The sequence below is a fragment of the Bubalus kerabau genome, chromosome 5 (genome assembly GCF_029407905.1).
Source record: "Bubalus kerabau isolate K-KA32 ecotype Philippines breed swamp buffalo chromosome 5, PCC_UOA_SB_1v2, whole genome shotgun sequence".
NCBI lineage: Eukaryota > Metazoa > Chordata > Mammalia > Artiodactyla > Bovidae > Bubalus > Bubalus kerabau.
Window position 1 is genome coordinate 84,588,210 of NC_073628.1, and position 27,308 is coordinate 84,615,517.

General features: G+C 38.7%; 1 protein-coding gene across 13 annotated transcripts in view; it reads right to left on the reverse strand.

Moving 5' to 3' along the window:
- Positions 1-747: 747 nt before the first annotated feature.
- The window catches only part of CDC42BPA (CDC42 binding protein kinase alpha), a 296,694-nt gene continuing 270,133 nt past the window's right edge, over positions 748-27,308 (reverse strand). For 7 of the 13 annotated variants that reach the window (XM_055582031.1, XM_055582035.1, XM_055582032.1 and 4 more), the window contains 10 exons: positions 26,514-26,576; positions 24,693-25,286; positions 22,642-22,739; positions 20,095-20,179; positions 17,036-17,159; positions 16,250-16,367; positions 11,027-11,212; positions 8,219-8,336; positions 5,827-5,984; positions 748-5,186 (listed from right to left, as the gene is read on the reverse strand). In XM_055582031.1, coding sequence (XP_055438006.1) covers positions 5,055-5,186; positions 5,827-5,984; positions 8,219-8,336; positions 11,027-11,212; positions 16,250-16,367; positions 17,036-17,159; positions 20,095-20,179; positions 22,642-22,739; positions 24,693-25,286; positions 26,514-26,576 — 1,676 coding nt within the window. In that variant the 3' untranslated portion in view covers positions 748-5,054. Of the gene's footprint in view, positions 5,187-5,826; positions 5,985-8,218; positions 8,337-11,026; positions 11,213-16,249; positions 16,368-17,035; positions 17,160-17,203; positions 19,780-20,094; positions 20,180-22,641; positions 22,740-24,692; positions 25,287-26,513; positions 26,577-27,308 lie in introns of those variants that run through there. The other 6 variants (XM_055582040.1, XM_055582039.1, XM_055582034.1 and 3 more) reach the window with 2 other exon arrangements.

Sequence of the window (27,308 nt, forward strand, 5' to 3'; positions counted from 1 at the left end):
GCTTAGCCCATATTCATCATCAGAGAAAGATGGCAGCGCTGAGTCGGAGCAGGAGACTAGTCTTGCAAAGCCGGAAGTATTTCTTCACTGGTCCTTTACAGACGTTTGCCAACCTATGCACAACTACTGCCTCTAAAGCACGGTTTCAAACAGTGAACCAACAGGTGACAGAAATGTCCATTCATGTGAAATGGAATGGGGAGGGGTCTCAGAATAATTATTTAGCTGCAGCCAATTTAAGATCTCCTTTGTTAAGACCACCCAGGCTTCCTGGGTGTCCTCAGCTCTGACATTCTAACTCAAGCACAAGTTGTGGGCCGTGTCTGCTGCTGCTCTGCAGGTAGGAGATGGAAGAGCAAGCAGTCGCCGCGTTCAGCCGGCGGTGGCACAGGTTGGGAAGTCTGGCTGGGGGGGTGGCGGGCCTCGTGTGGTGGGCTCCCTTGTGGCAAGTGCACACAGCAGGGCGGCCCACAAATGCGCAGGCAAAGCCTGGCCTTGCAGACTGGGCACCAGGGACGTTCTGACCAGAGAAGGGAGCCGAAAGCCTCAAGAGAGTCAAACACTGTTCTCACCTGAGCTATGGAAGGAACTAAGAAAAGTCCCAGATTATCCCCATCCTTCCAGTAACGAGGAAGCTGGCTGAGGGGGGAGACAGGCAGAAATTGGGGTTCAGAGAGATGAAGAGTCAGTCACCTTTTCACCATTCCCCAGACTTCTTAATCAGGGGAAAAAAGACAATATACTCAGTTCTAACAGTTCCCTGTTTTATTGCAATACATCAGAGTCTGGTTAATATTAAGTGATACCAACATAAAATATCGGCGAGGAGTCTTGTTACATTTTTGACTGTCCCACCTTAAATATTTCTGTGCAAAAGAATCCACACCATTGTTTGGTAGCAGAGAATCTCCTTATAAAGTTCCCTAAGACACTGAGGGGGTAAAACCAAACAAAATAAAGAGTGATCAGAGGCCAAAGCAGTTATCTTTTCCCCTTCCATACACACTTATTTGTCAGCATTATATTCTAAACAAAAAAATGATTACACCCAGGCCATGCAAAACTGTACAATAATATTACAATGAGAAAAAACCCTAAAAAATTTATAAAATAAATGATATTACACTATCAAATAAAAAGGCAGGTCATTTTGTTTTCATGAAATTTCAAGGCTGATTTGTTTTCATCAATTTCCCCCCATAAATGAAAAGGTTTGTGTGTGTAACGGTCGTCCCTGTGAAGGGAGAGGAGCGCCCGGCCTGCCGACCAGCGCTGAGACTCGAGGCAGAGCTCTAGCTGAAGCGAGGGCCCCTTAGGAGCAGGGCTCTGCACAGAACGCTGGACTTGTCATAATGAAGTCATAACAGGGAAAGAGGTTTTTAAGATGGGCCCAGTGAAATGCCGTGCGGCTTATCTAATGAATGCAGGGGCTGGGCCAGCGAGAGGAGGGGAGCGGGGGGCCCAGTCACTTCCCAATTATGCCCAGCAGACTTGGGCAGTGGTGAGGCCTGGCCGCTGCTGAGAACGCCCCTCTGTCCAGAGAGCAGATGCTGAGCTTGACAGGGCTCCGCTGAGCTGGGAGAACACAGAGCTTGTGACAAAGGCCAGTAAACAGCCCTGTTCTACCTGGGGGGTCAGGGATGTCTGCCCACCTCTACTCTGGCTTTTCTTTAACGATACCTGAGAGTCCATAGAAATGCAACTGGTCTTTCATAGAAGTAGATGTGGCCACTAAGAAACAAAATGACATGACTCTAACCATATGGAAGGCAGAGGGAGGCTGAGAACCAGCTGGGGAATGACAGATTGTTGCTGTAAACAAAACAGGGATTTCAGATTCTTCCCTGAAGCTTGGGTACAAGCTCTGCTTGGAAAATTAAATAGATGGGCCCTTTTTAGTTGTGTTTCACAGCCTTAAAACTATGCTCCCTCAGAAAGCAGATTAAATCACTAAGTGTAGGTGTGTGTGCAGACACATAACTAAAAAAGTTGCTTTAGCAATCATTTGACAAGGAGGAAGGCTTCTGTTTTTGGCAAAAAGAAATATATATATATATATATATATGTGTGTGTGTATATGTATATATGTAATTTTATACACCCAAAGCACATAGCAAGATTAAAGTAGAATTCAAAAGTAGACAACAAATTGGCTGAATATAGATAGCACCAAATATCAACACATCTAGACTATGCCAGAAATGCCTCTTATTTTTCCTTTCTACTGAGAAATAAGTTCCTGCTTCCACATACGTTTCTTTGAATGTCCTGCATGAAAACAAAGGATGAATTCAGACAGCAACATCACATCTGTTCCCTAATCTTTGTTACTGATCCATTTCAGTGATCACTGTTTTTTGTTTTTCTAGAATCCATTCCCCATTTCCCAAATCATTCTTTTCAAGAAGCTTCTGAAGGTAACTGCTTCATATTGGAGAATGGGGATAAACCCAGTTGAATGATCACTATCTTGGGAAAATATCTCCCAGATTGCCAACCTTGGCAGTGTTTCTCCCCCAAGGCTCCTCCTATTGGACACGAATCACATTTGGGACTGCTCTCTTGCTACTGCTAAGACCATTTCAGATTACTGGAGTATAATCTACTGGATTAGTATTACACTTCCCAGTGAGCCCGACAGCCAGGAGAAGCCCTTATCTGCCCTGTTGGGGGGCTACAGGGTATGATTCATTATACTGGTGACCAGACTTCAGGTATGGTTATTATTTTGATCCTAAAAGCATCTGAAAGAAATAAGCACCTACAGGCAACAGAAACTTAGTTGTCAAAGCTATAAACTAATGGCTTAGTGTGGAGTCCAGTGAATCTCAGCTGGATCTGCCTCTGCTCAGAGGAGAAAAGGCGGGCAGGAAGAGGGGAAAGGAAAGAAGAGGGTGGGAGGGTCTGAAGGGGAGTGGGCCACAGACGCTCAGCAGCCGGCTGGCAGGTTCCCTCTCCTCCTGGGAAGTGCCAAACGTAAGGAGTGACTGGAGTCATGGCAGTAACCAGACTCAACGTCTGACTCTTGAAATCTAAACGCACAAAAGTCTTTCCACATAACACTTCTCTTCCAAAAGCAAAGGATTTAGAAGGTTAGAATTGTGCAGTCATTTATGCCCATCCAAGTTAAACATAAATCTGAGCAAGTGCCAAGTTCAGGATGTTTAAATGCCAAACCTGTTATTATTTTAAAATTCTCTACTGTAATATTTCACAATATAATGCCCACACAGGACCCTTTCTTCCCTCCCTGAACCTCAGTGACCTGCTCCTGAGAGTGGTATCCTCTGGGAATAGTCCAGCTCCCTGTGGCCTGCGGTGGGAAGCGGAATAGCTGCGGCGGGTGTGTGTGTGCGGGTGTGGAGGTGGTGGTGGGCGGGTAAGACGACAGTGCTCACACACCAAGATGCGGATAAGCAATGGCAGGAACGGTCTTCTATTTCAGCTGAATTTTAAAGAAGACAGCAGAAAATCTGTTGGTACTTCTCAGGGAAATTTAGATAAAAAGTAAAAGAGAGGCAGATTCTCTATATGACCGTCAGATATTTTTATTTCTATCTTTCTCTACTCATGTGCTTAACTGGTGAAATGACTCTGGAGAAAGAAATTCCTGATTCTGCATCTCTTTCCTTATGGCAATTAAAACAGCAGGAATCCAAATGGATATGGGACTAACACAATATAGCTATGAGGGAGGCAAAGCTTACCCGCTCAGGAAGGCCACGCCGGGCTGATTTCCTGTGTGCGGCAGGGATGAGCTGTCCGCTTCCCACTCCGTGTGGGAAAGAGTATTTGGTTAAGGCTGTTCAAGTCCTTGCATTTGAGGTTTTACATTATTTGGTAATTAACCCCCTTTCCCAGGCTTATCTGAGGATGCTGACACCCCCTCAAAACAGATCCCTCTCTGAAGAGAAGCTGGCTCAGCTGGGGGCACAGGCCTCACTGCAAGGGGGGAGGAGACCAGCCAAGGGAAAAAAGCACTCTGCTGAACCTGTTTATGGCCATTCCTTGTGTCCTTTCAGATGGAAGGGATCCAGAAGGTGACAAAATTGCGTTTCTACATTCATCTGCAGAAGATACCAAAATACAGTAACAGATGAGAAGTGCGGTTCAAATTCTACTGCTAGAAATAGAAATGTCTTGGACAGAAGTAAATCTGCCTTTTAATGATGCTGCTGAAGAGGCTTTAAATGTTACAAGTCTGGTTCCCAGTTTACACTCCAAACCGATGAAACCAGAGCCTCGGAGCATCTCCTAAAGCTCGCAGGTGCCCGCGTCCAGTGTGAGAGACGCAGGTTCCCCCACCCAGCGTGAGAGCTGGCGGTAAGGGGATGCTTGCTCCTCCCGCCCTCCCTCTTTACACATCAGTGCCAGGCCTTTCTACCCTTTCATTTTTTAGGTGGAAAACAGACAGGAAATAACACAGTTCTTTAAATTAAATGATCTCTCATATATGCATCCATTTTTTGTTGAATACAAGATGCTTCTTTTTACTATATACATTCAGTACTTAACCTCTACATTTGTGTATTTAAACTTTGTTTTGTAGTAAAATATGCATCGTTTTAGTGATAAGGGATTTACTGGCAACGATCAGGTTGACATTCACTGTGGTGCTGAAGGGGATTGGCGCGCGCCCGGGACCCACTGGCGAGCCCCACGTGCTGTCTCAGGGCTACATGAGACTCTACTGTGAAAATAATGTCTGTCTAATCTTATTCTTATCGCTTACATGTGTGGAATCTGTCTACTTAAGCTACCTTTTTAGGGGAAGGGTGAAATAGTCTGGAAAGCAACGCTAAGTGTATGAAATGAAATCAGTATTCATCTAAGCTGCTCAGTGAAAGTTTGCCTTTATGGTTGTTGCTGTTAAGTCGAAGGGGGCGTGGATGAAAGTCTTAGAGGCAGAATTCCCGAACCCCCGCCCGCTACTGCAGTCGGCCCTGGCGTCTTCAGGCAGAGGCTGGGGAAGAGATGACAGTGAGAGGAGGGGGGCAGTGGAGAGGAGCCCAGAGTGTCTGAGCGCGGAGGCTGCTCATGGTCCCAGCTCCCGCTCATGGGTCCCAGCTCCCGCGGTCTGTGCTCTCCAGAGACAGGCTCTTGGTCTTCCGGGGCGACACTGGGCTGGGAGGACTGCTCAGGTTGGAACTGTTGGAAGCCGTGGAATGCCGCGGAGAATCAGAGTCCTGGGAGGCCAGAGGAAGACATCAGGGAGCAGCAGAGGGTCAGGAGGGGTTCAGGCCACCACGGGTCCTCTCCAGCCACCCTGGCCAATGACTGGACATGACTTTTCTACAACCCGTTTGCCAATGCAGGAGACATAAGAGACTTGGGTTCGCTCCCTGGGTTTGCTCCTCCTCCCTGGGGAAGATCCCCTGGAGGAGGGCATGGCAACCCCCTCCAGTATTCTTGCCTGGAGAATTTCATGGACAGAGGATCCTGGCAGGGTATGGTCTATAGGGTCACCGAGAGTTGGACACGACTGAAGCGACTTAGCATGCATGCATAACTTCTTTACTGTGGGTAGAAAGCACCTTTTCTGAGCTGAGTAAGAGGCACAGAATATAACAAATTCTCCTAGTCCTTTCTGCAGGTCTTTGGAAATGTAGGCTATTTTCATACGAAAGCTAGAAGTCTGAACACCTCCAGGGTAACTGCAGCTTGCAACCCAAGTGACTGGCTCTGCCACCCCTGCTGGAGCGTGTGGCTGATCCCTGCTGCGGTCCAGGCGGCAGAACGGCTTCAAGAAATACATTCACCTGTCTGGTTCAGGACCTCTCCAGTGAACCCCGTTCCCAGGTGGAGCTGCTCCCCACAGGCACTCACCTCTCCGTCATAGTCCCGCGCTGGGGCGTCACTTCCCTGGTCCATGCCTCCTGAGGACAGCGAGCCCTCCGATGGGGAGGGCATGGGCTGCCGCTTTGCACTGTAGCTGCCTCCAGAGAATTCTCTCTTTAACGCACTGCCATTCTGTGCAGATGACCCTACGGCAGATGGTTCAGGTAAAACTTTACACATGTAGAAGGGGACAACCCTCTAGACAGTACACAGACAGCTGAGGTGAGGAGCCCTCCTTCCTGCTTAAAGCAAACTGATGGACAGTGAGTCTGGCTACACTGAAGGCCACCCTGGATGAGTGGGCAGCACTTGCCAGGCCGCCAGGCCCTGCTCTCACTGGCTGTGCCCGGGCTGCCCTGCTTGCTAGGCGATTCTGCAGAATCAATGCCTCAAGTCTCCACCCATGTGCTACTGTCTCAGTGAGTCTTTTCTGCTCCCTGGGGCTCCTACAGTACTTCTCATCACGTCTTTCATAGCATCTGGACATTAGGTTGGAATTATGTGCCTGCCATTCTTTTAATGGATGGTCCTTGCCTCTGGAGGCCCCCCGACAAGAACGGGGGAAGGAGCAGATGTTCAAAGCACACATGCTGAGCAATGAAGCCGAGGAGAACGGATCTCAGAGAAATGAAGACCTGCCACCTGATGATGCAGAGCTGCCACTTAGCCTCTAGAGAATTTTCATTAAAGACACAAAAATGTAACAGAAGCGTTTTCATTCCACAGGGCAAAACGCCCCAGATAAAAAACAAGGTGTGTTTCTTTAAACTCACCCTCTGCTTTGATTTTAGAGTTGGGACACATCAAAGGAGGACTGGCAACCACCCAGAGGAGGAAAGGGGATGACCAGAAAATTCTGGAAATACTGGGGTACTGTTAGCACCTATATATGTTCAACTCTTAGCACTCCCTACTGTTTTTTCATTTTTAACCTAAACATGTTTTAATTCTGTTGAGCTTCAATATTAAGATCACCATTCAAGAAAGACTGAGATGTGTTGAGGCTTTAGCACAACTACAAGGTATCGATGGTTTCGAGTTCCTGCTGGTTTAACAAATCCCTAAAATTGAGTTACGTTACATTCAGAATTCAGTGAAATGTCAAGAGGTGACTGTCAAAGGATATGTACTTAATGATCACCCACATTCAGATGTCTTCATAGACTGACCAGGAGCCTGCCTGCTGAAGCCCTGTCCTTGGTGATCTGACAGCTTCCTTCCAGCTTCTTTCCTGAGCCCCTCAAATGTGTCACCATAATCTACTTACTGCAGAAGTTACCAGTGCTGGGTGTACGTTGCATATTACACTATGGAGTTTTAAAAATACCAGTGCCTGGGCCCCTGACCAACAGTCCCAGACCAACAAAAGCAGAATTCCCAACTTAACTTTTAAAAAGCCCTTCTGATGATTCTAGAATGCATCTCAGGTTGAGAACCACTGACTGAGCCTCACTCCCTAGGAGATCTGCTCCCTCCCAACACTCCATCCTGTTTCTAGAGGTGTCTGTCGCTAGACGTGCTGATTTTCATTTGTTGATGTGTTTCTTTGGATAGGCACTCTTTACTTTTTCGTTGCCGATCTTCTCTGTCTTAGATTATAACCTAAATGAAGGCATAAATCATTTTTTTAAGATTTCTCTTCCAATTCCACACCTAGTATAGTCTTCAATTTAACAAAAAGCCATAATGTGGAGTTACTGTTTTAAAAATTCTGTCATTCTGAATAAAAAACCCAAACCACCATAGAGTTCAGCTGCTCTGCTTACTAATGTGTGTGACCTTATGCAAGTTATCTTGTCGGAGTTTCAGTTTTCTTCATTTATAAATAAGAAAATGAATTCTACCTTATGGGGGTCTTGTGGGAACTGAGCTCTCAATACACAGAGAATAAAATGTCAGAAGGATGGTGTCTGACAGGGCTGCCTAGCACTTAGTGCGTTCTTCCTGGGCTCCTTTCCTCCATCCTAGTGATCATTTATAGAACCTCACCTCTGTGATTTACACTTTTTCTTTTCAAGTCTGGGAGAATTCCTTTCATACAGTCAAACCACCCTAATCTTAAAAAACTGAGATGGGCTGTTTTGACTGAACAGCAAAGGGGACAATCTGAAAACTGTGGTCCTAGGCAGGGTCTCTTCCCCAGAGTTCTAGATGGTGATTTGGGAGGTTGGGCACTTCTCATCATGGTTTGTAGTATTACCTGTCTGTCTCCCAGATGGACTGTGACCTCTAGAGGGACCCCATGACGACTTTTGTAACACCTGCACTTGCGCCTACAAGGCGTTACCCAGCCGGCTCGGAGACACCGACACCCAGTGATGCATGAGTGCATGGCTGCTGCTTTGCTCTGGATGTGCCTCCTGCAGCCCAGGCTACTTACTTGCTGATAGGCCACTGCTGGCGCTCATGGAGCGACCGGGTTCAGGGCGGGATTTGGTGATAGACGGAATACTGACCGAGCCACTGAATGCTGTCCGACTTTCCTGAGGCCGAGGGTTCTAGGATCAAAAGAGAAAGAAAAATTCTTCATCCAGAGAGAAACTGATTTTCGACAGAGAGGTCTATTTTTCACCCTAATCTCAAGAAATAAAGTTGTTTAGTCTATAGTGATACAGAACACAAAACAAATTATATAATACCTCCCACCCACAAAGGTGCTAAAGCCCTAACAGAAATAGACCTCAGGCCAATCAAACGTAAGTGCTTATCCTTATACTCACCGAAATACTTATCAGTAAATAAGAAGTTTTTGTTGTTGTGAGAACAGTAAGTGAAAGTTATATGGTTAGAAGTGACAATGAAACGCAGAATTACATGGACATCTGCAGAGAACTGAAGCAAAGGTTTTACTATGTCTGACATTTTTATTTCCTTAGGAAAACTCAAAAGCTGACTCAGCCTGTTGAGAAGAGAGTCACTTAAAAGCATGTTCTTCTCAAGTACTCCTTCTACTGTTCTGATACCAAAAGTGCCACTTGCATGTTCCCACTCTGGTCACCAGGCAGCCTCCCCGCCTCACGGACAAAGCAGCGCGAGTCCTAACTATGGCCTCTGCGACCATCGCAGCCTGGGTGAGGCGATTTAACTTGGGAACGCTGGGGGGAAAGTTCTCCATCTAATACTGAATGGTTCTGGGGCCCAATGTAGGAGAATGAGCTACGGAATGCTTTGAAAGGTACAGACACCTAGACAGGTGGGGTGTAGGTCCAGCCTTCTGAACGGCTCCTTCACGGCCCCAAACTTTTCAGACCAGAAGGGGTGTTGGGGCTGGCTGGTACCTGAGAGAAGGTTACGACAACACAATAACGCAGGGCCCAAGCCAGCAATCAGGAAAACATGCGCTAATACATCTCTTGAAAAACTCCAACTCATACAGTTTAAAGAATCACACACATTGAAAGTTGGCAGGCTGGCTGCCTTCAAATACCACCACTGCCATTTTGGTTCATATATCAAAGTTGCAAAGTCCATGTAATTCTTATTGTGTTATTTGTTTAAAGCAAATGTTTTACCTTTTTTTTTTCTCTAACAAAATAAAAAATTTAAAATGGAAACAGTCAGTGCTAGCATTTCAACATCCACTCACGGGAGCCATGTGAGGTGCCAGTGACATGCGTACGATGCAGCAGAGGAAAGCTCAAGAGAGACAGGGTATCAGTTGCAACCTTTCCACTTTTATTGTCTCTGCTATGAACCTTAAGGTACCTTGTTATTGTCCTTTTCTATAAAACAAACCTACTCTAGGAAAAATGGCAAAAATGAAGGCCTATAAAAATACCAGTGGTTTAGTAACACTGAATATTGAGGTAATAAAAGAACGACACGCAGAAGGTGTGCTCTGGAAAAATTAAAAAAAATACGCAAATCCAACAGTTTTGTCATTCATCCAGCTGACGTTCAACTTCAGTATAAAGTAATATGAAACTTAATCTGACGGTCCTTTCACAAATATGCTTAAGATTAGGGCAAAATGTCCACTAATAGTTGTGTTTCTTTTTATAGATGACTAACTTAAGTAACATTTCCACCATCTTTTATATCAAAAATTCTTGACTGATTCGTTAAACAACCTCCTCTAGAATCCACTCACTGTAATCTGTTACCAAGCAAACAAACTAAGGCTTAGTTTATCATAAGTAATCGTATGTCATCAAACAAGACATGTAAATAACATAATGTCAGTGACAATGACATTTAAAACACAATTTAGAATAATTTTATAATACAAACAAAAATAGAAAAATAAACTCCCCCTACACATAGTTTTCTTATTGGAAAATGACTAAATATACAGATAAAAAATGGATGCTATTTTTTTTCTAAGTTACAGGAAATGGGTTTGCGTGATGTAATCCAAATATTATCTGCAAGACAAACTTGAGAAAATGCCCCCTTGAAATCAGTACATATTTCTTGATGGAAATAAGGATATTCAGCTTGAATGGCTGCCAGCTCTCTGCCCACTGCAGAGCTGCTAGTTACAAGGATGCAAGGCTGCATGGAAGGACCCAGGCCGCGGTCCCCCAGAATGCAGCACACTCTGCTTTTTTGTCGTGTTGATTTACTTCTCTTATTTTGCATCCTGACTAGCATTAAAGGTGCATCAGCAACTCAAATACTAATAAGACTACCTTCTTTTGGCAATTTTTCCTGTTAGTCACTGATACTACTATACTTTATATTTTTAAGAATTGTGAGCTCTTTGGAAGGGGGTTTATTGTAGATATAAGGCCTGTAGACAGGCCTACTACAGACTTCACTAAATATTAAAAATTTCTCTGAACTGCACTGGTTAATGAGCTAACAAGCTATTAAAAATTCAGAAATTCTAGGACCTGTTTTTTTGTTTAACAGAATAAAGACTTACTTGGGGGCTATTTCTTATAATATCTGTAATGAAATATATCATGATGGGATTATCTTATATTAAACATAGAAAAACCTCCAATACTGTTTTAGAAATAAAACTGAAATCTTCCCTAGTCCTTATCTTTTTCCTCAAAAGAAGAAACAAAGTAGAACTTGAAGAGAGAAGAGGAGGAAGAGGAAGGATAGAAGTCTGGCAGCAGAGAAACAGGCCACAGGAAAACGTACACAGAATGTACCCCCTTGGCAGTGTTACTTATTGAAGCCAGGCAGAGATCCGCACGTGGTTAGTACAAGTTAACACCTAACTCAGCTTTCATACCCTCAGAGTCATAAAGCTTGGTGTACCAGGGACAGAGCGCAGAGACGGGGAATATTCAGGGTTTATGGAATCAGGAGAGAGAAATTTTTCAGCAGAATTAACAGTCATGTGATAGATGTGCTCAAAGTTGATCGGAGAGGAGATCAGACCGGAGTGATGATGAGGGGATGGATAAGGGAAACCCGGCTATCAAAACAACAAAAAGAAAAAAGGTAATGAGGTAATGAAAATGGATTCACCAGATATATGTGACATTTCAGACAACATGCATGTAGAAAACCATGAAGCATCTCGCATCAATAACTGAATCCATCATGAAATACTTTTAGGCCTTAGAAAGTTAAATTTTGTAATCTTCTTGCCAGATACTTGAAGAGTTGATTTGCAAAAAGTCATTTGCCTTGTAAGATTATTCTCTTTTATTGCTGTCATCAAGATGAGTAGAAACTGGACTTTCAGAAATACAAGTAGATTTTTGAAATTTAGTTCAGTGTTCTCCTTTGATTGTGATATAATCAAAACATGGCAAAAAATCTAAACAAAAACATTAAGGATAGAAAAAGCAAGAAATAATTAAAGAACAAGTGAACCTATTAATACAACCAGCCTCTCACCAGAAGCGTTATGAAAGTGTTCCTTGAGAAACTGAAACCATTTCCTGTATTTATAGACTTGACATGTGTTTGCTTTTACTGATCTTATCTTCCTATAATGAGTAACTCTAGAATGTACTGTATGCTTGGTGGCTCCTGCCTGCAATGCAGGAGACCTGGGTTCGATTCCTGGATCAGGAAGATCCCCTGGAGAAGGAAATGGCAACCCACTCCAGTATGCTTGCTTGGAAAATCTCATGTATGGAGGAGCCCATGTCCACCGGGTCGCAAAGAGTCGGACATGACTGAGCGAGTAACTGAGTGAATGGAATGTACTAATTATTGGTTTACCTATAAGTAGCCCAAGCTTATCTCCACTTAGACACCTGGAGAACATGTTTGTTTTTTAACAAGAGAACAACCTTTTCTTCAATGTTCAAGTGTAATTAAAAAAAAAAAAAAAGAAATAATTTAACACTAAAGACACAGAACAAAGTTTTTGAAAACAAGGACTCTAGTTTTTCATGTAATATAATTTGTGGATATATGGAGATATCACTTAGCACCCAATCACCTTCTCTTATGGGAATTTTCAAAGTTCAGTTCTTAAGAACTATGTTTCAAGAAAACATCCTAAGATCACCTCATTAAAGACAGAGACTGAATGACTTCCCAGCGAGATGCTGACTGATATTCTCATGAGTTGAGATGAGGTTGCTTTGTTAAAAAAAAAAATCTGATAAATTAAGGAAGCTTAAAAGAAAGCCTCCTATATAAGATATTATTTTAAATTTAGAGATGTGTGTTAAATCAATACTTACTAAGCTTTTTTCCAAAAGGAAAAACTATTCATGGGCATATAACTATGACTTTAAGAAGTAAAATTACTTCTTAAAAGTCTAAAAGGTCATTGAGCTAGAAATTTTATTTATTAACAATTTTAGGAACAGGTGAAAGACTAGGAGAAGTTTTATGTGCTAAAAAAAAAATGAAATCTTTTAGAGATAAAATATTACTCTTTAATTCAGCTTGAGACAAATCTATTCTTTATTACCAGTATCCACTTATGAAAAAAGGTAGATGACAAAAAGGATCCCAGGAAACTACTACAGTATGTACTCGTAAGACACACATGCTATTTTATATTAATTGCTTATATTCTCTTGGTTCACTAAGCCACACATGAAAGATTCACACTGATATAGGACAGAAAATAAAAAATGACTCCCTACCCTTACTATCTTTTCCACACTTGTGAGGCAAACAACCTGTTTCAGTATCATTTTGGTACAAAGGAAACAGAATAATCTTCCAAAGACATTCAATAAACTTTCTAAGCTTATAAGCATTTCACAGGAAGGCAATACTGATTTGAATAAGTTAAACATAAAAATGTCTGGGGTACATGCTCTTTGCACAAATGACAACCTAGCTTTGGTATTTGAAAGTGCTTCTTATATATGTTAACATTAGATGAATTTAATTCATCTTTTTCTTTTTTTGGAATAGTTCATTAAATATAGAAAACTACAGTGGAAGGAACATACTAAAATCTGAGATTAAAATATCACAAGCTTTTCAATACATGTATACATATATATATATATACACACACAGATACAGACATGCATATTATTTTCTTTTCAGACATGCATATTATTGTGTTGTTTACCAATGTTTACTCCAAGATAAGCACAGTTCTGGTAAGACAGTATATCAAAAGATATTTGTTAAGTGATTAAACGGATGCTTATGAAAAGTCCCAGCTTTTATGTTCTTAGCTGGTAAAAGGAAGAAAGTCAGGTGAAAATAAAGTGAGACTGTGAAAAACAGAAGTTCAGACGCATAACATTTTTGCTACAATAAATACTCCATGTACAGGTGAACAGGTTTCAAAAATTTACACCAACTTCTTGTCCTGGAAATTCAAAAGTGTTTATATGATAAGAAAACATGAAATGAACATTAAAAACTGAATTGCACTGTTAGGGCAAAAAATCACTTTTGTTAATGACAAAAGAACCAGCGAGGCAGTCAGTGGTTAACAAGATCAGTGATACAAATACTGAAAATCAAGAGGTCTAATGGGAATAAGTAGCCAGCAGAGAAGGCCATGTGTCATGGAGTGAGACCAGGGATGAACCTTTAGGAAATGCTATCTGAACTTATTTTGCACAGTAATTAAGACTGGATCTTATTTTGAACAGCAACAACAAAAAAGGAGATTTCCTTTACTTTAAGTGGTCAGAGGGTAAAGGGAGGAAAAGGAGGGATACTGTGATACAAAATTTATTACTATGTTTGAAATTTGACATTTTGCTTCTGTGTACATATTCAGGGTGTAGAAAGACCAAATCTTATTGTGTATGAAGGTCTGAAAGAATTCTGAAACATTAGCAAACTAATTTTTCACCTGGTCAAGCATTTCACATGGTCATTCATTTTATTAAATCCTGAAACTATTTCACCTATAATGGAATTTATAGAAAAATTTTCCATAATTCTTTTTGCTATGTTGTTGGAATATAATGAGAGGAAAACTATATTCTTTTTTGTGCACAAATATGAAGCATGTGTGAAATAAAGCTTAATTTTGAAAGGATAATACACCTTAAAACTTTGTTCACTACTGAAATAATTTTGTGTTTGTTGATGTGTTGTTTTGCAACATATGGATAAATTTGAAATTTGTATTCCTCCTGGTGCGCTACAATCCACAAGATTGCAAAGAGTCAAACATGACTGGAGTGACTTAGCATGTATGCACATATCCCTCCAAAATGCTAACTATGTAGCAAGTGTTAAAAACTATTTGTTATTTAAATTTCAAAAAGTTACATTAAGATAGTATATAACACTTGTTCTATCAAATATAAGCTATATATATATTCACATTTCAACTGTTTATCATAATTACAAATTTCTCTCTCCTAAGGTACTTTGTATGTAACACTGTAGCTTCCGTAAAAAAAATGAGAGAAGCTTTGAACTGTATGGTTCCGTTATGTTTACTTCTGAGAGAAAAGGAAACCCAGACTGAGGGATTTCAGACTAAGGGCCTAAACAAATGTTCAGAATGGGCAAGGAATAGAGAAAATGCTGAAATCTGATTCCCAGGCAAAAACTGAAAAAAACAGTGTATTACATATGATAGATTAGTAAAACAGTTTAATATTTAAATGCGGCCTTTATTTATGCTCATAATTTTCGGCTTAATATTTATGTTCAGCCTTAAATGTCTTACTTTGTTTTAATTACTACATCAAGATTGGCTGTAATCTTTTTGCATACTTTATATTTACCCAGCACAGCTAATAAAAATCCCCATTTCAAAAGGATAAACGACTATTGTGAATGATTTGAAAAGAAGGAATAGTACTATAATCACATAATGTCTTGATGATAATTGGTAAAATTGGTAAAAAAAAAAAAATGACAGCAGGAATGTCATATTCATTCAAAAACAGAACCAACTGGTTAATTGAGATATTTATAATGTGGAACTCAGATTCAAATTAATGCAGATTTTTTTTGGTTCCTTCCATGAAATGGATGCAAGACTACCCTTAAGAGTTTAATAAAAAAACTTCATTGTACAAATTGTGTTACCTGTTATTTTTTCTGTCAGTGATAGACGTTTTTATCTTCTATCACAGTAGAGTTAGTAATGTGGGTATTTAACACAGACTTTCTTAGAAAGAGCTTTGGGTTAAGATTCACAAATCATCTCCCAGACTGCCACAGTATATAAATTATGCCTAAAATTCTGTGCAAAATCTAGATGCTGTCACCACTGATCAAAAGAGTCACGTTAAAGTTTCAAAAGGAAATGGCAACCTACTCCAGTATTCTTGCCTGAAGAATTCCATGGATGGACTACAGTCCATGGGGTCACAAAGAGTCGGATACGACGGAGTGACTACCACACATAGTTGGAGAATACCATAATACTGAAATGTTAAGTATAAACAGAGCTTGGCTAATTAGCTAATTCCAGATTAAGATTAATATTCTTAATCTCAATATATTAGGTCTAAGAATCCAATCTTCATGTTGTTAAAAAAAAAAGAAAATTTCCAATTTGTATTTTTTTTTATATAAGACTGACTAGGTAACATGTTTGTAATTAGGCAAATGAAAAAGATTTAATTTCATAATCAGATGAGAAGTGTGACCATTAATGAACAAGCTAATATGGTTTCGATGGGAGGTGGGCCAAATATCTGTGTTGAATTTCTATAACTTAGTGAAATTTTAGTGATTTGGTACCAAAGTTCTGAATCTTGGTATACAGCCTCTCCATATCTGGTTTATTTCTCCAAAATGGTAAATCTAGATATGGGAGAAGTTTATAGGAGATGCAACTAAATAAGAATTGGTATGCTTGTTATTTGATATGTAGCTAAATTTAACATTTTTTCATGTTATGTCATCATGCATCTTACATATATCGTGATATTCTGAGATAAACATTTCCTCATTACACCAATATATCCTTTCAACTCATATGTATTTAGGCACACACATATATGTGTATACACACACACATTCATATTTATATATATATCTGCTCCCTCGCACCTTATTCTTAACCCCATCTATATTCACATTCAGTCTTCATTTCTCTTACCATGGGCAGGTCTTTTAGGATCTGTATTCCATCTCCTGGACCCATATGTGCTATGTGGTTAAAATTAGTTGGGTTAGAAATTAATTTATTTCTCATTTCTGGATCTCGTAACATCTCCCTGCAAGAAAAAACATCTGTTTAGATACTTTTGTTCCATGACCAATCTAGATAATTTTAGAGAAAAGTATATTCAATTTTTTTCATAAAAATAAACTGTGAAATCATGTTAATAAGGACAGAATTAAAATAATAGAACATACTAAATAAAATTTTAACTTAGAAGATTTTGTTTTAAATTTAAAAGATCTTATGCTTTTTGGTGGGAAAACAGAGTTAGTATTTAAATATGAAACAAGTTCTTACCCTACCGATAATTCTGAATATTTTATGGATGTCCTTTTAAATAATTGCTAATATATTAGAAATGGTTTTGTGTGTAACTGGACATACTACAAGGCTACTCCTCATGAAGAGAACAGTTAATCTGCATAGACATGTTCTATGTTTTTTATAAAGGCCCACATTCTAAAACTTGTATCTATTATATATACATAGGAGAAATAAATCAAAATATGGTACTTTAATCTAGTACATACTCACAATTTGGAGGGTATTTATTAAAATTACACTGAGAAATACATTAATTATTGCAGTTTTTAAAATCACAGAGAATGACTGACAGGCTTTCAGAGATCAAATTTTCCTTCCTATCAAATCTAATATTAACACCAAATGGTCCTTCTGGTGCTGAGAGCGTCTCTGGACGAGCACAAATGAAACATCTACCTCCTCTGTTGCATTCTTTCCTCTTCCGGAACTCTGAAAGAGTAACGCCTCTTATTGTTAATATTTCTAACCATTTGCTTCCGGCTATTATCCGATGTTTCAGGAACTACCAGTTCATCCCCTTCTGTTAAAAAAAAAAAAAACAAAAGGCAGCAAAGAACAATGATATTCTTTAAAGTACTAAAATGCATTTTATTCATTAATCCCCAAGATGGTACAATGTCAATCAATACAAGCATATGCAATTCTGATTTAAAAGTTGTGTGCTGATAATCACAGTAAATAAGTAATAATTTTCAACAGAACATAAGTAAACAAATATATGCTGAAATCAAACATAGCTTACAAAGTATATTTTCACTTTTATTTGATTACAAACATAAAATGGTACAATTTTACTAGGAGAAAAAAAGAAAAATGTAGCTGCCTTGGTGTCCCGTCACTTTGGTTACCCCATCCTCAATATCTCTATACCAACTTCTCCCTCCTTCCAAGTATTTGTTTCAATGGCTTAAGATGTTAAAAAGTTCTTATTGTTAACCTGCACAGCAATCAGGCATAAATTCTGAATTATTCACAGAAATGATACCAACTAAGCATTTCTCTCGTTGCAGGTGGATTCTTTACCATCTGAGCCATCAGGGAAGCCCATTATGTATACTAAAACATTTTCTCTGAAGTTCCAATTTATAAGATGTGGAGTAAAGGAAAGGAATTGTGTTTCCTATACACTAGTTTCTTTATACTAGTTTATATACTAGTTTCTTTACTAAAGGTAAGAATCTTATTCCTATTCCTACTCTCCTGATCTTGGGGGGATACATAATTATATACACCTAGTCATCTAATGCCCATATCTTTCCATTTTAATACCTGGAAGTAAACAAAACTCTCAACCATGGATGCTGGAATATGGTGAACATACTGTAAAATAGACAACTGTATCCATACAACACAAGGAGTATCATTCTCTAAATAAGATAAGGAAAAAGAGAAAAGCCAATCTTTAGAGAAGTTTTTAACAGCCAGAAAGCTAAAGTGAGAAAAAGGAAGTGGGAAGAAACCAAGGGGGCCTGTAAACCAAGCCAAAGTAACATGATCAGTAAAAGAGCAACAGTCCCCTTGTAGCAAAATAAATAACTTAGTCAGATTGCTTCCCTAATACCAAAAGTTAAAATGATAATTTTTAAAAAGTAGATGAGAATTTGAGAATTATGAAGGTAAAGCAGATGAGTAACAGTGGCAATGGGAGATTTTGGACAGCCAGAGGGCTGCAAGGGCACTCTGAGCTCTTGAGAGATGAAAGAGAAATAGACAAAATAGGGAGAAGACAAGAAAGAAACAGAATCTCCAGGAAATAGGATTTCCTTTCCTTTCTAAAGGACAAAGACTACTATGTTGTCGAGTCTTCCTTCTCCAAACTCCACCTTTATTCCTGGCCTAGAGTAGAAAGATGAAAGCATAAAAAAAGACAAAATGGAAAAGGTTTTATTCTGTAGACACAAACTGGATAATGGACACATTTTAAGATTATCATGGTTACAGTACACAGTGAAAACAGAGTAGATTTAATCTTACACAAATATTTAGAGTTCTCTAAGAAACAGATGGCTTCCCAGGTGGCGCTAGTGGTAAAGAACCCGCCTGCCAATGCTGGAGACAGACTCAAGTTCAACCCCTGGGTTGAGAAGATTCCCTGGAGAAGGAAACGGTAATCCACTCCAGTATTCTTGCCTGGAGAATTCCATGGACAGAGGAGCCTGGAGGTCTATAGTCCATGGGGTAGCAAAGAGTTGAACATGACTGAGTGAGCCACTAAGAAACAGATACAAAATTAAGTATCAAGTCTTGGAGGCAGGGGCCGTAAAGCACAGGTTCACGGTGAATCCATCACTGAGCAGGACTCATTTCTAATACCCGAATGTCCTTTCTCAAGTCTAACTGAATATCCTCTTAGCATAGGACTTCTCCTGCAGTCACCTGTCTGTATACCAAGAAGCCTTCAGTGCCAAGAAGATGTGCCAGAGCACCAAATCTGAAGCTAAGCATTTGTGTGTATGTTAGTACTAAAAACAAATAAGCAAAACAGAAACAACAAACTTTTGATGTTTTTTTGTTGTTAGATGATACAAATTTATTGGAAGAGTATGGGGGAAAAAAAGAAAGGCATAAAGAATATAATTAATCCCAACTACCCAGAGATAATAGCTAAGTATAAACATTTTAATGTGTTTTCTTAATAGCAATGTTTTTCTTATATTTAAGTCAATTTTAATTATTATTTTTCAGTACATAATGTACCACTAATTACATCTGCATTAACTAGATCTACCACAAAAGATCATAAATTTATGATACCTCTGTTATGGAGAAATTTGTTGCTAAGACATGAGAATACTATATAGAAGACAGAATTATAATAATCTCTGTTAAAAATAAGATTTTAATTGGTCACAACTTGCTTATTTAATGAGATGTGTGCAGTCTCCCTGGCTAGGACTCACTCCACTACTTTGGACACGGCCCTCACCCTGTCCGGGGCACTCAGGAGCCCATTCCGTCTTCCTGACCCTGGGCCCTCCAGTCACTTTCTTCTTGTCCCTGCTGCTTCTCCTGTCCACGTTGCTGTCAGCACTTCAAAAGTTTTAAGCGCTATGCACTGGCAGAAGATGTACTCCAACAGTCCCGAATCAGCACTCTGGGTGAGTTTTCACAATTTTAGTGCTACCAATTTTGGTTAGGTTCTACAGTATTAAGAGTACAGAAGAGACATTCAGTTATACTTTTTCTATTAACCTCAGTAATCCACAGAAAAATAACAAGGTAGGTCAGAAACAAATATTTTGCTTATACAGTTATGTGAGCCTGAACAGAATGACTTTTTGTCAAGTCGTTTATCCCAATATACTGAGAGAATGATAGTGGTCAACTGCACAGATCCTAGAGTAAGGTACACCTGAATTTAAGTGGCTCTGCAGTCAGTAAGTAGCTCTGTCTTTGGCAGTCAGCTTAGCGAGAATGTTTCTATGAAGCTCTCCTATTAATGTGTATTTTCTTACCTGCCATTTTATTTTTGAAATATATCAATCTAATCGTCTCCAAGCCTAAAAGATTTAATGATCCTTCACTGTTTAAGGGGCGAACCTAAAATAATAAAAAATAAAATTAATATTTTAACAAGGTTCAAAATTTAAATCATAAAACTTTGACATACTTGTAAAGCACACATTCTTAAGACTTTTATCTTTCCTCGTCAAAATATAGCCTTCTCAGAAATCAACAAAAAATTAAAATTAATTCTAACTAGAAAGGTATAAAATTATCTAATTTGTAATGATAAAATTTTAAAGAAAGAGTATTCTTGGCAAAAAAAAAAAGTGACATATATTTAAACCCTAAATTTAACTTTTAAAGCCACTAGCAAGCAGATGATGATACTAAGATATTAATACAGATACTTTAGGAATCTTATTTGAACTAAATGTACACACAAGACAGAGATAAAACTGTATGAGGAAAGGAAGGTCTGTCAATAAATGGTGATGGATCAATGCGTATCTACATGGAACAAATGAAACTGAATCCCTACTTCACACATTACACAAAAAATCAATTCCAAATGGATTGCACATAAAGGTAGAAGGCGAAACTTTTGAAAGGAAATAAAGATCTTATCTTTAAGACATGGAGGTAGGAAACAGTTTCTTAAGGAAAAAAAAAAACATGAACAATAAGAATGATATATTTAACTACATTAAAATTTATCACAATGAATTTTCAGCAATAATAAATGTTCCCAAAATACACCATGAAAATTATTTGATAGGTCACAAACAGGAAAAAGATTCACCACACCTATCACTAACCCAGTATCTACAGTATATGAATAACTTCAATAAAGCAATTAAAAAAATGATCAACTAAACAGAAATAGGGATAAAAAACATGACCAGGCATTTCACAGAAGAGGAAATATGAACGATGAAGAAACATGAAAGATTATCCACAGCATAGCTAACAGAGGACATACAAATCGACACTTCATGAGGTAGCACTTGACAACCACAAATAAACTAGTTACAAAACTTTGAATTCTGACAATGGCATGGGGCATTAGGAAGTCATATACAGACGGCAGGAGTGTCAGCTGGCAGTTACTTTGGAAAAAGCTGTCGCTATCTTGTAAAGCTGAACACTTGCATGCTCTGTGTCCCATCAGTTCGTTCCTCGGCATATGACTTAAAAGAAACTCCTGCGCACACACACACCTGAAGACATATGCTGCGATGTTCACAATAGCAAAAAGCTGGGAAATAACTCATATGTCTGCTAATCAGAAGAATATATAGTGATCTATTCACCCAAGAGATTATTTTATAGCAGTGAAAAGCAATGAAGAAAAATACAGTACAATGTAACACGGATGAATCTTAGACACACAGTAAGTACATGAAGAAAGCAAGGCAAAAGATGATATACAACATTTTATTATTACCTCAAACACAAGCGAAACGAACAATACATTGCCTAGAAATATTTAAATATACAAAAATTCTGCATTTTAAGAAAAGCAAGGGAATGATGAACACAATGTTCAGGATAAAAAATACACAGGTAGATTCAGTGATATTTTGGTAATATCCTGGCTCTTAAGTTAGTTCATAAGAGGTCAGTTTATTATTATGTTTCCTTTATACATATTTCAAAATTCACATCGTAAAAATAAAAGGGAAAATTAATTGTAACCAGTCCGAATTTATAAAATCAAGGACCATATTTAGTTGTTTTATAAAATGTGGCAGTATTTATAAGAGCTTTTTCTACTGTTAAGGTTTAGAATTGGGGCAGATTTTGAAATAAGATCTTGGGTACTTTCTTTTACCTATCCCTCTAAATCCTGTCCCTCAACTAATGACACATGCTACATATATCAAGCTATCCTTCTTCACTTTTTGCAAAATAGACATTCTATAGTGGTAAAAATTTATGTTATCATGGGGGAATGTTAAAGGAAAATATTATAGTTTATTAGGAATATGTGAAACCTTTATTAACAGAACTTTGGTTCTAATTTTAATCACTTTTCTAGCCCATGAAGTTTGTCCTCACAGGATTAAAACTGCATACCATTATGTGAAAAACAGTAAAATTACAAATGAAATGCTCCTTCAGAGTTCCTTAAAGTGAAAGGTAACACTGGCATTTTAAGTTACAGAATGTATTATAGTTGTTCATTATGATAATAATCATACTTTATATAGTGAAACTAAATGCAATAAAAATAGTATGGTGCTGAGCTACCTATAAAATTAACCTGCTTGAGTTTTCTTTTTTCTCTTAGCAAAGTCCCAAATTCCCACTTATATTATTCCATATGACAGAAAATGCTAAATTAGTGAAAAATAGCTAAATAGTCATATAGTGTTTCACTTATACTCATTTGTTCACTTAGCCCATATGTTTCTTTTTTTCCTGGCCACACCACACGGCATGCGGGATCTTAGTTCCCTGACCAGGGACTGAACCCACGCCCGCTGCAGTGGAAGTGTGTAGTCTTAACCACTGGGCTGCAAGGAGGTCCAGGCCGTATTTTAATGTTAAATTACCTTTTTGAGTGGGAGAGTCTGAATCCATTCCATGGAGTTCACATCAAAGATGTCAACTGCGTTTTCACTGTACACTGAGAGATACGGTGCATTGTAACCTGAGAGATAGGAAGGAGAGAACAGAAGGCTGATTACCTGTAACTGTTAAATCCAAAACATTCTGAAAGATCTATGCTAAGGAACTGTAGAGTGGAATCCCACCAAATTCCAGTATCAATACAGATTAGCCACATCAAAACATTTTTGAAGTAAAAACCCCATCAATCATAAATGAAGAGGTTTTATGGCCATTACAATACAGAAGGAGTCTGTTAACACCAGGGGTATAATATTCCCTTGCCCAATACTAGTTCTATAAAGGGATTTCAGTACATTTAAAATAACGGATTCCTAAAGTAGTTAAGCTCTTGACAGTGAAACAAAGCTACAGAGCAGAGAAATCTTAAGAATTAGGTTCACATTTATGAATGCTTGGTAAAGCATCTGGCACAAAAAATGCTCAACATATACTTATGGATGAACTGAACATCAATAAATGGTGACACAAGCAAAGGTTAAATGATTACCCGGGCTAAGGCCACAAATTTTTGACAGAGCTATTCATAAAAGCCAGATGTTGCCATTCTTATTCTAATTCCAATTCACACAACACTCAATTATTTTCTGACCAGGATTCATTCTAAACATGATGCCATAGATAAGAGTGTAAATTTCAAAAGAAACAAAACGTTAAGAATAGTTAAGCCTGGCTAGGTAGGATTACAAGTATTTTTCTTTTTATCTAGATTTCCCAATTTCTCTGTCGTAACATATGTGGCTCTCCTACATTTTCTTATACTGAACTTTTAAGCTTGACTGTCCTCATACCCACCATTCCTCCTATCTTGTTGCAGTGGAAGAGAATTCCCATCCTGCTCCATATCCTTCTTCCTGTGTTCTGACTTCCAGCCTCTTTGGCCTTCTTACTCTGTTTCTTATATTTAGCACAAGGTCAACCTTTTCCTGGCTCCCTAGCGGCTAGTTCCCTTCAGCATTTAAACATGCTCCAAGTATCTTCCACTAAAAACAAAACCGGCTGGATTAGATGCTCCTCCCGTGTGCCTCTACAGAACTTGTACTTTGGCTACCAGACCACTTAGACCTTACTGTAACTTGTTCTGTCAGGAATCCCTTCTACTGCATTCTGTGCTCTGTGAGGGTGAGACTGTCTATTTTGCTCACTGTTATATCTCTTTCAGTGAAATAACACATAAGTTTTAAGAGTTTTATGAGCTGTTAATCTTCACAAGCACTGTATCTGGGGGGGACCATGAACATAACTCCTTAGGGTTATTCCAAAATAAAAGCATGCTGCTGCTAAGTCGCTTCAGTCATGTCTGATTCTGTGTGACTCCATAGACGGCAGCCCACCAGGCTCCCCGTCCCTGGGATTCTCCAGGCAAGAACACTGGAGTGGGTTGCCATTTCCTTCTCCAGTGCATGAAAGTGAAAAGTGAAAGGGAAGTCGCTCAGTTGTGTCTGACTCTTAGCGACCCCATGGACTGCAGCCCACCAGGCTCCTCCATCCGTGGGATTTTCCAGGCAAGAGTACTGGAGTGGGTTGACATTGCCTTCCTTGAAATAAAAGCATATGTGTTTTAAAAAATCTAAGTAAAATATTCCATAAAACGATTAGCTTTAATTATGTTCCTGTTAATGTTGACCCCACTGGCCTAGGTATGGTTTAACTAGGTATGGTTAACTTACTACTACTACTACTAAGTCGCTTCAGTCGTGTCCGACTCTGTGGGACCCAATGGACTGCAGCCCACCAGGCTTCTCTGTCCATGGGATTCTCCAGGCAAGAACACCGCAGTGGGTTGACTTAACCATACCTTAACGAGGTTAACTAGATATGGTTATTTTCTGTACCAACATAATTTATGCCTAGGAAAAACCTCAAAGATGACTTAAAAAAAACGCTGTTAATAATAATAAATACACATAGGAGATGAAGTAGAAGGAAAAGGAAAGAGACAGCAAAGTAAGGCAGCCAAAAGTAAAACTCTTACAACAAGAGGAAGGATTCGCTGGCCACATCAGTTCCTGTTGTCTAGATCTTCGGCCCTGGCAGTCAGTGTATATTCCAATGCTGTTAAAACACAGCAGGTATTCTTTACTGGAGATTTCAACTGCACAGATGGCATCCATTGGTTGATGTGCAATAAATGAGAGTGTATTGTCATTTGAATGGAGCATACTGTATGGACTTCCTTCTCCATTCAGGGGATATCTTAGAAATCCAGACTGGAATCCCACACAGAGCTGCTCACTGAAGATCGCCATCCACTGGACGTTGTACGGGACTTGAATTTCCTTAAATTTTCTGTGACGCGTCTTGCTCTGAAATAGTTCATAACAGAGGACCTGCCTTTTCATAGCCACACACAAGCATGTAAGAGCTCCATGACGCACTTTGCCAGAAGTTATTGTTTGACAGCCTTTAGTTTCTGCCAGCTTATAAAAATCAGTCTCTCGCCCGTCCAGAGCTGACATAGGAAAAAGTCGGACGTGTCGATTTCGTCCTGAGATCACGGCAACAAGTTGATCATTTGGAATGAGTTCTATCTGATGAATCTTCTTATTGTCACCAACTCTAATAATTTCTGTGCAAAGAAAGAATAATGAATCAACTGCAAAATAATGTTTTATTAATCATATCCCAATTATACTCAAAGGAATATGTTAACTTATAATAAAGATAGAGATACACACAGAAAAACTAAGATATCAGAAACCATATGGAGAAAGAGGAAGATAATCACACTCACTGTAAGATAATTTAACCTACCTACAGTAAGGTATTAAGTTTAGCACTGAGATTTCTGGCAGCCATGGCAAAGAGTTCCTATGTGATAAAACATGACAGATCTTTAAGAAAAACCTTTTCACTCTCACCAAATTCTAGTGAAGTTTTACCATGGGGTTACTATTTTTAAAAACTGACGCACGTTTCATTAAAGGTATTTCTTTGGGTAACAAATTAATGAGGTTTAAATGCATTGTTTTCCCATGATCTTACTTGATATAGGGATCAAACCAGTCAATCCTAGAGGAAATCAGTCCTGAATGTTCACTGGAAGGACTGATGTTGAAGCTCCAATAGTTTGACCACCTGATGCGAAGAACTGACTCATTGGAAAAGCCCTTGATGCTGGGAAAGATTGAAGGCAGGAGGAGAAGAGGACGACAGAGGATGAGATGGTTGGATGGCATCACCAACTCAATAGACCTGAGTTTGAGCAAGCTCCGGGAGTTGGTGATGGACAGGGAAGCCTGGTGTGCTGCAGTTCGTGGGGTCACAAAGAACTGGACACTACTGAGCAACTGAAATGAACTAAACTGAACTGAACTTGATATAAAGACATAATTTAGAAGCATTCAAGAATGCTAAATTAAATGGGTCCCTTTTTTATTTCACCTAGTATTTAATTTCTCTCTAAAAAAAAATCTGTTGTATTAACTTGTGGAATAAAAGAACCCAACAACAAACATATTTTAATGACTGTTACTGCTTCTAGTACCATTAGAACAATGGAAAAATCAAGTTGTGTTTTTCTTTCATGTACTATCTTTAGAAATGCGGTTTGAGTTTATACAGCAGAACTGTTAAACAAAATGACACAAGAAAGAAAATATACATGGAAATTTTAGAACTCAAGAGCATTATAGAAATTTAAAAAATTATCTTTTGACTTATAAATGTATCAAATTAAGTCTGGAAAATTTCAATTACAGAATAAATAAGAGCAAAGACTGTTCTTTTTAGAGTTTAAAATCTATAGTTTAGAATTTTGTATCAATAATATTTTCTCCACAATATTTCCTCTTACCATCTTTGGTGACATGCACAACAAATAACCCTTCTTCATTCCCCAAAGCTATTCTTTCATGATCTATACAAGACATAAATATGAAATATTTTTATTAGGTGAAAACTTATATAAAACTCACAATATAAAACAGATAAAGAAATATGGTACAAAAAACTGAAATAAAAATAATTAAAATATAGCAATAACTTATACTATTAAATTTCCTTTCAGATTACTGTAGTAAATATTATCTCATGTCTTTTTTAATAGAACAATCACTAGAAAATAATTTCTATCAATGCTTACAAAAATAAAGAAATGTTTATTCAATAAAAGGTGAAAAAAACCTCTAGTTTGTCAGCACCCTGGATCCAGTTCCATTCCTCATTTGGAGAGGGAAAAGTTGTGAAAGGCATTTGAACTTTACTCATCAAACTTTTCATTATTTACTACAAAGTAACAAGAGTTGGCTATACATAAGAAGATGGCAAAAATTTAAACTTCCAGACACAGAAGCTGCCATTTTTGAGGGTATTTTATATATGGGCAGTCTGTTACAAATTCCATATTACTTAAACTTCGCAATAACCTTTGCAAAGTAATTAGTACCTGTATTTTACCTAGGAAACTTATGCTTTATAAAACAGCTTATGCATTAAGAAGCAACTTTTTCTAAGTCACGCAAGGATAAAATAGATTTGGTAATAGGTTCATCTTTTGCTTTTTCAGAGGAAAATACATTAGAAAAGTTTATTCATTCTTGTTTACTGAGAAATAAAGCTTTAATATGGTCTCATTCAGGCAATAAACATT